This window comes from Balaenoptera musculus, chromosome 15 (assembly GCF_009873245.2).
Source record: "Balaenoptera musculus isolate JJ_BM4_2016_0621 chromosome 15, mBalMus1.pri.v3, whole genome shotgun sequence".
NCBI classification, from domain to species: Eukaryota; Metazoa; Chordata; class Mammalia; order Artiodactyla; family Balaenopteridae; genus Balaenoptera; species Balaenoptera musculus.
The window spans coordinates 44,249,997-44,261,433 of NC_045799.1; the positions used below are offsets into that span (position 1 = coordinate 44,249,997).

At 55.5% G+C, this 11,437-nt stretch overlaps 1 protein-coding gene across 3 annotated transcripts; it reads right to left on the bottom strand.

Annotated features, from left to right (window-relative positions):
- Nucleotides 1-380: 380 nt before the first annotated feature.
- Nucleotides 381-8,862, bottom strand: GZF1 (GDNF inducible zinc finger protein 1). Of its 3 annotated transcripts, none has more exons than XM_036825030.1 (6): nt 8,625-8,862; nt 6,115-7,529; nt 4,870-4,964; nt 3,281-3,448; nt 2,690-2,847; nt 381-2,369 (listed from the first exon to the last, which is right to left on the bottom strand). In XM_036825030.1, exons 1-6 carry the CDS (start codon nt 8,778-8,780, stop codon nt 2,034-2,036), a joined length of 2,328 nt encoding a protein of 775 aa, XP_036680925.1. In that variant the 5' UTR covers nt 8,781-8,862; the 3' UTR covers nt 381-2,033. The 3 variants fall into 3 exon arrangements, with proteins under 3 accessions (XP_036680925.1, XP_036680926.1, XP_036680928.1); XM_036825031.1 differs by having other exon boundaries at nt 8,437-8,755; XM_036825033.1 differs by lacking the exon at nt 8,625-8,862 and adding an exon at nt 8,036-8,425.
- Nucleotides 8,863-11,437: the final 2,575 nt, after the last annotated feature.

Below are 11,437 nucleotides of genomic sequence, written 5' to 3' on the forward strand. Positions count from 1 at the left end.
GGCAGCACAGCACCTGGATGGGGAGAAACGGAGACGCCCCACAAACCCCCGAGATGAGATGCATCTTCGGCAGGGTTTGGGGCGGCAGCCCTCCTGTCCCCTCCCGGGAAGCAGGGGAGTGACCGTAGATGGAGGAGCCTCTGAGGCGCAGTCACCATGGCCGCGATAAGGCTGGGCCCCTCCGCGCCGCCTGGCACCAGCTACCGAGGCCGAGCGCGTGCGGGGCCAGGCCTGTCACGTGTCAGGAACACACGTGCGGTGCACGGAGGTGGCGAGACTCCAAGGACCAGGGAATTAAGGAAGCTGCCTGTATGAATCAGGAATCTTATTTCTGTAGAACCTAAATTCTAATAATGGAAATAAACTTAGACTTGCAAAACTATTTTTACAAAACATTTATTAACACATTAAAGTTTTCTGTAGAATTTCTAAAGAAACAAATTCAAGACAAAAATTATTCCGAGAGGTAACAAAATAATCTATTATTTAAATTTCTTCTCATCATTAAGATGACTTTACCCCAAGAAACAGTTCATTAGCCGGGCAGGTTCGTTCTCCTTTCGAGAGTAAAATATGAGAGTCACTGTTTTGCTCTGTGAACACAAGTGGGTGACGCTGTCACAGCTGGAGGTGGATTCGGTACTGCCGCCTGCAGCCTGTGTCAGCACCTGGGACGCCTTCGGCACCTTCAGTGTTGACGTCACCGTCTCACGGGGAAGAAAGCATCCTCGGTCTTTTTCTGGCATCTCGTGCAGCTGTGTCTTCATCCCGGACTTGCATAAAGTACCCTTCCTCTTAGAAAATGACTGTTTTCACAGCAAGTGTAATAAATTAAATGTAAGAAAAAGAGCAACTAGTGACAATTTCCCTTCTCTTTTTACCTGGGTCACACGTGAGTCAAAGCACTGTGCACATGGCGACCTGCCCTCACCACTGGATCAAGAGCCAGGCTGGGTAAGGACAGCGGAATTACCAAAGGCCAGCATGAGACAGAGGTGCATTTAAGACAAGGTTGGCGGTTCCATGGTCCACTCTTGAGGCTAATCAGAGGAGTGTACAGAGGCTTTTGGTCCCTTTTGCCGAATTCGCTCACGCTCCCAGGGGAACGTGCGTGCCAGTGACTTGCCTGTGTCAGCGTCTAGACATGTTAATGAGAAATGCTGGGTTTCTGAAAAATCACAGAAATATTGTCAAAAAAACCTAGCAAAACTACCAGTACTCTGTGTTCTTAGATTGGCTACCACCACCTCACTGCTACTTGTGGATAAAGTAACTACACTATGTTTCAAGTGATCTCAAGCCCCTGGCTTAATTTTTCACACCTCTTTGCAAAAACTACTACGCTGTTTTCTGCTAGTCTTTGGTAGGACAGCTTTTTTAAATTGGATTTTTAGAAATGAAACCTGTAGCCACATCTCAGGTCATTTTATGACAAACTTCCTAGCTGCATGTGTGCTGTGAGCAGCTACTTTACAAGTGTTCAGTTTAGTGCCTACGAACTGGGGGGGGCAGACGGGGACAAGTGCAGCCATCTGTCTCTTTAGCCCCATTCCAGGGTCCCAGAGCACCTCTGACTGGCTCCAGTTCAACAGCAAAGAAACAGCTGAAAATAAATACATGGTCCCAGTTTTATTTCAGCTTGGCAGAAAAATAGCTTTAAAGTATCAGAAATAAACTTCCATGAGGAAGCTGAGCAGTAACCCCAGCCTCAGGAGCCTCAGGAATGTCAAGGTCATCAAGCATTAGGATGATACCACCAGAATTAAGTGAGGTTATGTTAACTGCCTTGTTTGCTGATGAAGCGTGGCTGAGACCATGCGGATCAGGATTTCTAAGGGAAAGCATGAGAAATGGTTTGACAGAGACGTGCAAGTTAGCAGAAATTCAAGAAACTGCGGAAGCCATCCTTGCCCACTTCTTTGCCCACAGTTCTTGACCCCTGACGAACGCTCGCGTCCAGCCCTCACGCACGCAGGCGCAGGTGCAAGGCTGGGACCGCGGGGCAGGTGACCCCGCGCTCTAGTCTGTGTGAGTCAGAGAGTGGAGCTGTGTGGGCCCGGGTCCGTCTGCGGCGTCAGCTCGCTCAGCTCATTGATGGTGGTGGCCAGCAGCGTGTCCTGGGACCCCACAGGGCCGTCCGACTTACAGGCCGGGTCCGCAGGACTGTCATCGTGCACGGCAGGCATGCTGCCCTGCACGGTGGCCAGGTTGTGAAAATGGCCATTTTCTGCGAAAGACAGCAATTTATCAGAGAGTTTGGATGGCGTGTACTCTTCATCGGGCTGCTCAGTCTTGTGCCCATCGCCGTTCTTGGGAGAGCCGTCCACGATGACGAGGAAAGACTTCCATGGAGTTGTCTTATCGTGGATCTGCGGACCAAACGCAGAACAGAGAGATCACCCACTATGTCCCTAACCAGGATCTGCAGAGCCCCCAATTCGCAGCCACTGGTTACCAGGTACAACAGCCTTCTCCAACCGTCAGACACGTGTCTGCCACTGCGGTCCCTGCCAGAAAGGACTCAGCATGCCCCGGGCCCTGCTTCACCCCGCTTGGCTGCCCTTGCTGCAGGGGAGGGAGAGCCCCGCCTTACCCTGGGACCCCCTTCCGGATCGAGGGCCTCAGGGAAGGGAGGGTGGGCGGCTCTGCCGTCCAGCGACTGTCCCTGGGGGCCACCCTGGCCGCTCACCGAGGTGTGCCGCCGGAGCGTGGACTTGTCGGTGAACGTCCGCCCGCACGCGTTGCACATGAACGGCTTCTCCCCCGTGTGGATCCGGTGGTGGCGCTGGAGCGCGTTGAGCTGCGTGAACTGCTTGCCACACTGGTCGCAACAGTAGGGCCGCTCCCCTGGGAGGGAAGGGACGGAGGACACGAGAGCTACCGGCTGCTCTGGGCCGCCCCGCGTCCCGAGCCGCCACGGGAAGGGCGACACGGGCACGAGCAGCTGACTGTGCAGGAGCCCCAGGGGTCCGTGACCTCACCCACAGCTTTCCAGTCGTAAGTGACCCTGCGCGGGTGGGGGTGTTCACTAGCATGTGCAGATCATCACCCCTAATTCTAATCTCAAGGTGTTCAAAGGTTCACACGTCCACATCCAGGTTCACACATTCATACCTTTCCAGTTTGTCAGAGCCAGAAACTAGACACTCAAAAATGTTTAAATGCTATTAGGACGCACGACTTAAAGCTAAATTCCAAATAATTTTCCAGAAAATCTAAAACCTTCGGGATATTTTCTTGCCACACTGACCTCCCTTCTCTGGCGACATTCCGGCCATACCTGTGTGGACTTTGATATGCTGGTAAAGCGAATTCCGCTGAGCAAAAGTCCTGAAACAAACTTCACATTTAAAGGGTTTGGACCCAGTGTGGATCCTGTTGTGATGTTTTAAATACTCCTTGGAAGCGAAACTCTTGCCACACGTTTCACACATGAAAGGCCTCTCACCTACACGGAGACATGAGACACGAAGTTAGAAGTGACACGGGCGCTAGAACACGCAGAGGATGGGGTCCACCCTCCCAAGTGCCCTGGCAGGCAGCGCGTTCTTTTCTAGTTAAAACTGTCATAAAATCTCTCTTTGTGTCCAGTGCTCGCTACCTGCTGAAAGTTGGTGTAAAATGTCCCTGGAAATCCCGAGAAAGATTCCAGTAGATTAGAATTAAAGAGCGTATTCAGCCAGCTCACGTTTTGGAAATTCAGTCATCCCAAACAAGAAAAACAGTTTGACAACGGGTTTGGTGGAACAGCTGGACTTGTTCACAGGGCTTCTGTGGGTCTCTATCAGAACAGAAGCCCCTCGTGAAGGGAGAGGATTGTGCGGTGGACACGTGGGGCGGTCCTGGAGCAGCTCCCAGCCGCCCGGGGTGGGGTCAGGGCAAGGAGGGCGTCCACCCTTCACGCTACGCAGTTGGGGACCTCAGGGCCCACAAACCAGACTCCTCTGTCAGGCGTGCCCCGATTTCTCAAACATCAAAACAAAACTACTGGCTTTAATAAAATCCAAATATATTAGCATGTTCATCAAATGACCGATTCTAACTTAATCCTTCGGTGTGGTCTGACCTCCCCCGACCCCAGTCTTCCATCAGACACCAATTCTGCTCATTTTAGTCTATTAATTCACGTCATTAAGTGGTTCATCTATCTCACCATTTGAACTTGAGGCTCATAGGACAGTCAAAGAAGTAAAAATTTTTAAATGGGAGTAGGAAAGAACTGGGTTAGCGTGATAAGCCCAGTACCCGACAGCTAGACTCCACGCGCCCCAGGGCTCTGAACCCCAGGAGCACTGCACAGAATCAGAATAAAGAGCTTAAATGTTCTCCCTCACCTGATGAAATCGTACCACAAAAATTCTGAAAACCCCATAATTCCACCACCTTAACACATCATGTAACTACTTTATATTTCTGCAGGTTTTCAATAAAGCTGGGATTCACTGTATGCTCAGTTGTGCATTTTTCAAGTCGACAGCCAAACAGGCGTTTTTCCTAATATTCAGACACCTTAGTCAGAAGGGCCTGGGACGGGACAGGGTGGATGTACCCATTTACTGAACCACTTCCCTGGGGTTGGACAGTCAGGTTTTTTCTAATGCTCTGTTCTTAGAAATGGCAGGAAGCGGGATAATAGCATATAGCTTTTCCCATATTCTGAGCAATTTCTTTCAGAGGTCATGGCCACAAGCACACAGCACTGGAGGCAGCGGGCGTATTTTATGCATTTACTTACGCTCACTTACGAGACGGAAGAGCGTATCAGGGCTTTAACCTAAACCACTTGGCAGATGCCAACTTCTAAATTAAGAAAACTGCAGTTTTCCTCCTACAGCCAGGAAAGACATTCAATCATGACGGAGTATTTACCTGTGTGACACCTTTTATGATAAATCAGCATGTGGTTCTGAGTGAATCTTGCACCACATTCATCACAGACGAAAGGTTTTTCCCCCGTGTGAATTCTGAAAGCACAACATTCAGAGGGTAACTCAGGATGTGTCAAAGCTCACTCTGCATTACCATCTCCTCCCTCACCTGGGGAGACACTTCGCTCCAGGAGCCCGAATGCGAAGGACTGAAAGGTGGCGAGGCCCAGGACTCTCACCCCCAAGTCAGTCTCTGCCCGAGTCAAGACCGCCACATCCCCGCCAGACGCCGAGTCCCCCCACGTGCTGCCCCCAGGTGCAGGCACAGGCTGTGCCTCTGCAGGCTGTTTACGACACCAAACAGCACCGTGTGGTATTTATAAAGCTCCCTCATTGAAAATAGTCACCCACAGACACCTTAGGAACCATGGCTGACAAAAGTACCACGCGATCAAAATGTTTACCATCCTTTCCTAGTTTGACGTAACAGTCTAGGAAGAACTGTTATCAACACATGAAGCCAGCCGGTCCCTGGGGCGCATGCGTAAGCACTGCATTTCAGGGCAAGGATGGAGTGGCTGTCACCATGTTTACTGAGCCCTTCCCGAGCCAGGCTATAAATGACAGTAGAAGGACAAGAAACACGCAGCTCCCACCCCTAGACTGGCCCAGGATGACGGCAGATCTGGGGAGAGTAGAAAACTGCTTTGTCTGGATTTCAAGCATAAGTACTGAGCACTGGAAGGGAATTTATTTAAAAACTGAATGTCACCCACCTACATTTCAAAAATCAGTAACTGGAATCCCTGTCCGTCCTAATCCTGGAGCTTAGACTGACTGGTGGCAGGCACCCTCCAAGCCCAGAGAAGTGTCGCCCTGCTGAGGTCTTCAGTGGGACTCGCCACCCAGCCGGTCACAGGACTGAGTCCCAAATGAAGGGTCAGGAAGGGGGATGGGGTCGTTGGCCCCATTCGGCAAGGGTGGTGGGAGGCCTCAGCACCAGGAGTGGGAGAGGCCCCTGCGCCTGAACGGGAGGCGTGGGTCCCCATCAGCCGGGCCCGGGCCCAGGGAGCGCCATGCCCGCATCTCTGCCTCGAGAGAGAATCCAGAGGCTCAAAGCAGCCCCCGACTTTGCGAGGGAGCGAACTGAAGTGACCCATCCCGCGAGGCAGCCACACCGGCCGCCTCCTGGCACGCCCCCCACGTCTCCACGTGCGCTCTGGGGTTCGAGGCGGCCCGTGCCTACCTCAGGTGGGTCTTGAGGGCCGAGGGCTGCGAGAAGGTGGCCGGGCACTCGGTGCAGCCGTAGGGCTTGTGGCCCGTGTGCGTGCGCTCGTGCAGCCGCAGCGCTGTTTTGGAGCTCAGGCCCTTGCCGCACTGCTGGCACTGGTGCCGCTCGCCGCCGCCCTCGTGCACCTGCACCACATGCCGCTTCACGTCCTTCTTCCTCTTGAACTTCTTGCCGCACAACTCGCATGGGAAGTGGCGCTCGCTGCTGTGCACGTGGCGCTGGTGGCCCTTCAGGTTGCAGCGGTTGGCAAAAGTCTGGCCGCAGGTGTCGCAGCGGTGGACCACCTCGGTAGCCACGCCGTGGTGGTGCCGGACGTGCTTCAGGAAGCTCTTCTCGTACAGAAAGGCCTTCTCGCAGCGCGTGCACTGGAAGTTGCTCCTCCGCCTCCCCGCCCCCTCCTCCCCCTCCTCCTCCTCGTCCTCATCCTCCTCCTCCTCCTCCCCCTGCCCCGCCTTCGGCAGCACTGCCTCCGCCTCAGCCCCAGCCCTGCCGTCCTCCTCGTCTTTTGCGACTGTGACCAGCTCCTTCACCGTTCCCCCGGCATCTGGGCTGGGCTCCCGGGGGCCCCCGCGGTCCCCGGCGTCCTGCTCGGCACTCTTCTGCTGCTCTCGGAGTCGTCGAGTGTACTTCTTTTTAGGGATTTCCACGAACACCTTCCGCCCAGCCAGCCTCCCGCTAGCCCTTCTGAGCTTGGGGTAGGGGGACTTAGCGATCTCTTTTCTCTTGTCTGGCTTCTCCCTGGACTTCCTCGAGGGCAGATCTGGCAACAGGCTGTTGCCGATTCTTGCCGCTGGGGGATCCAAGGAACCCGCGACGCCGTTGGCCAGAGGGCTGTCCGCGGCCACACCTGCCCGAGCATCAGGGGTGACAGCAGCAGCGACCTGGGAGCCACTGCTCCCTTCTGCCTCCTGAGACTCCGAGAAATTCTGCAACTCCAAAAGTACCGACTCTAACATCTGTTTCTTCAACTGAAAACAGGTTTCAGATAAGTCCAAACATTTCAGCTTTTCTGCCATTTCCAGCATTCGCTGGACCCGATCTTCCTCCACCTGGACCTTTGCAGTGTAGACGAACTCAAGAAAAGACGCGAAGTCAGCCACCTGCACTTCATCTAAGTAGACGTTAGTCCTCGTGCCGTCCGCAGTCTTCTCGTTAAGAAACACTTCCTTAAAAAACTTGCTGGTGGCTGCCAGCACCGCCTTGTGGGCCATGAATTCCTCCCGGACGCCCTGGTACTCCACGCTGACAGTCACGTCGCACAGGTGACCCAGCAGGCGGAGCTGGTGCATTTCATGCAGAAGGTTAAGCGGGGAGGACTTGGATTCCAGCAGAACTGCACCACTCTCCATGTTTCTTCTTCCCAGGAACAGCTTTGAAAACAAACCAAGAATTATTCATGCATGAACCTCTGAAGTAGAAGGATTAAAAATTATGAGGATTATATCAGTTCTTTAGAGAAAATAAACTGATTAATGACCTAAACCTAACTTTTCTCATGTACAGATTCAAGTCACGCGCCACTTCTTAGCATTTTTCTGAAGCCCTGATGCACCTTCATGAGATATTTGCATGAAAACAGACTAAGACTGCCCTAAAGATAAAGTGATGATTAATGAAATACATTAAAGCAGTAATTGGCTTCTCTAGGTCATTTTGTAATTTACTTACACACCCAGACCCCCAAACTAACAGAATTTATAGCAACAATAAATAATGTCTACTACTTTGATCAGGAAACCAAATAAAACAAAATATAATACGTGGCGGCCACGGTATGAGAGCAAACCTTGTCTACCTTTGAAAACAACCAACTAAACTACTTTATATGAAGAAAATTTCATGGAAAGTAGCCCACAATTCACAGTCAGTCTCCAACCTCGTTAAGTCCCTCCTAGTGCAGTCACCGTCACTGCACCGAAGCGATGCGGGGCACTGCGCCGGGGGCACAGCTGCGCTACCTCGAGCAGGGCTCTCAACCCCTCCGAGCCGCAGTGGCTCCCGTGCTGGAGACTGACAGGCCGTCGTGAGGGCTGCAGCCGCGCCGGCCGTCCCGGCGACCCTCGAGCAGGCGTCACGGCGGAGGCCCTGACAAAGTCACAGGGCGGCCGGGACGGACTCGGGCCTCCCGGCGCACCACCTTCCCGCCGCCAGGCCCGGACCGCCCGGGGACCCGTCCTCCCGGACCCGGCGCGGACGCTCCCCCCGGCGCACCCGCCTTTAGCTCCCGCATCTGCCGCCCGCCTCCAGGCTCGTCCGGGTCCCTGAGGCCGGCCTCACCTGCCCGGTCCAGCTCCTCAGCGCCCGCCGATCGGCGGGGCAATGGCCGCAAGTGGCCGCCTCTGCCCTCGTCCGCCGACAGCCAGGCCAGCCCCGACTCCCCGGCGGCCTCCCGGCCCGCGCCTGGCCCCCGAGCCCGACTCGGAGCCCAGGCCTAGCGCCCTCCGCCCCGCGGGCCGCGCACGTACCGACCGGCCGCCGCCGACGAGCTTCCGAGGACTAGGCCCCGGGACCAACAGACTGCCCGACGGACGGGGGGCGGGGCGCGGCGCCGGAGAGGGCGACGTCGATTGGCCGTGGTGGGCCTGGCCCCGTCCGTCGCGGGTAGGGGAGGACCTGCGCATGCACGTCCCACTGCGGAGCCCATTCGGGGAAGTTACGTGATTCGACACACGCCGCCGCCGTACGCCCGGCCGGCTTCGCAAGATTGCGTCACCCGCCGAGAACCACGGTCTGCGCCTGCGCAGAACACTGTGCCGGCGGCTCACCGCTTCTCGCTACGCGGCGGGGGCAGGGCCGGCCCACCCCGAAAGTCACGTGACCTGCGGGGCACGCACGCCGTCTCGCGTGGGTCCCTCCCCGGCTCCAGCCCATGGGCAGTACAGCAGGTAGGCGGGTCGCCGGATGGGGTGGAGCCCCTGGAGGAGCGGGGCGGAGAGAGAGGGCAGGGAGGTGGAGGGGCGGGGCGCTGGAGGAGGCAGGAGGGGGCGGGGCGGCGGGAGGAGGTTGCGGGAGTGGGCGCGGCTTGGGGAGAGGGCGCGGCGCCTCCAGGTGCCGCCAAGAAGCAGTTGTTGGATCCCCAGCGGCGCCTTGAAGAGTGGCCGGCTGAGTTCGTTCTGGGCACGCGGCAGGCGGGCGGGCAGTCAGGAGCTGAACCGGAGGCCGTCTGTGCTCCGAGAGCCTCCGAGCCTCGGGCTCCGGCCGCCGCTCCCGGGTGTGTGCACGCCGTCGGCCGTTCGCCGGCGACCCCAGGGTACCGGCCCTCGCGTCCCAGAGGCTTCACGTCGCTACTCCGAGCCTCCGTTTGTCCTCATTTCTCCCAAACGCCCAGCGAACCCTGGGCCGATCTCTCATCCGGTGTCTTCCGGTTCAGTTTATGCAGTGTAGACAACGTCCAGAAATGAGACAGATCCTCTGCGCAGTCATCATCTGGAACAGCGGTCCCCAACCCTTTTGGCACCAGAGACCGGTTTCGTGGAAGACAGTTTTTTTTGGTGGTGGGGGGGTGACGGTTCAGGCAGTAATGTGAGCGATGGGGAGCTGCATATGAAGCTTTGCCCGCCGCTCACCTGCTGTGCGGCCAGGTTCCTAACAGGCCGTGGACCGGTAGTGGTCCACGGCCCGGGGGTTAGGGACCCCTGATCTAGAACAACCCCTCTCTTACTGTCTCTGTCATAGCCTGTAAAGCATCTGCCTGAAGCGGCTGGAATGCAGTGTGGACACGGGGAGCAGGGCCGGGGTGAGAGGGTCCAGGCAAGGAGGTCTCGGACAGCAGCCTCTTTTCCATGCTGTCAGGGGGGCAGGAAAGGGAGCATTTGAAAATAACTGTACTTACCATCCTTCAGCGTCTGTGTTTAGGGCTATAAGCGCTTCCACAGAGTGGGAGGCCTTGCCCTGATGGACCCAGTGTCACTGGTAGAAGGAGCCCGGGGCCAGGAAGCCTGGAGGCCGTGTGGCAGAGGATAGTGCTCAGCTAGCCTGGGCCTGGCTCCTCCTCCACGCAGGTCACATGCCACCCGCCCTCCCTGCCACCTACGGTGACACCTGGCACTGTGCCCACCTGACCTCCCTGGGTGTAGTCAGCGCACAAGCCAGACCTTGGGGAAGTGGGTCGGCCGCTGTTCACAGTGGAGCCCAAACAGGACAAAGCAGTTCTACCATCTTTCCCGCCCTACTTTCTAGCTTCTGATTTGTACAAACCCATACAATCTCTACTTTCTGCTGCAGCTAAAAAACACGGCAGAACTCTGCTGGTTCCAGAACAGCCCTGCCCTCCTCACACACCTATGGGCTCTTCCTACCTCCAGGTGCACCCAGAAGTGGATCCTGCTGTCGCTCCCCATCTCAGGAGGATTTCCAGAAGCCATCCCAGTTCCTGGAGGCTGGGCTCAGCTCCAGGTGCACACGCTGAGTTTAGTCTTTCTCCAGCCTAGGACTCTCCTGCCCTCCCTCACTTGGGGCCCCGACTTCCTCCTGCAAATGGATCTCCTCCCTGCAACTTCCCCCAAACTGGTCCCAAGTCTCAGGATAATAAGAACAGAATGTGCTTGATGGTTACAGAAGGTGGGTCACTACTACCCACCCCTAGTTACTGGTATTAGTCACTTCTCACAAAACTCTGTGAGGGGGGTAGTATTATTACCCCCATTATACAGATGAGGAGACTGAGGCACAGGAATGTTAGCCAACTTACCCAAGATCACACAGAGAGCAAGACAGAGCCAGGGTACAACCTCCACAGCTCAGCTCTGCGCAGACCACATGCCTCTCCAGCTACAGCAAAACAGAGCTGTCTCCTGTCAGATCAGGTAAACGTCAAAAGGGAACTAGGGAGGGTGTGATTAAATAGCATCCTAGAAATTCCATGTCTGGTTTGCATGAGTCCAAAAGTGAACACTGAGAAGTTGTGGTTTCTAAGATGCTGGGGGGACATGGGAGGACTTCTCACAAAAGCCCAGGGATCTAGGCCTACTGCCTGCCTGGCCGCATCACTTCCATCTCTCACCTCCGAGCTCTCCGGGGCCCAGGCCTGGGTGTGGGTCTGCCAGTGGCCGCTATGAATACTGGTGTACAAGTATCTGAGTCCCTGCTTTCATTTCTTTTGGATATGTATCTAGAAGTAAAATTGCTGGATCATATGGTAATTCTGTGTTTACCATATCTGTTTTCCATGGCAGCTGCACCATTTTCCATTCCCACCAGCAGTGCACAAGGGTTCCAACTTCTCCACGTTCTCACAGATGGACTGAAACAATTTTAAGCATGGGATTTTTACACATAC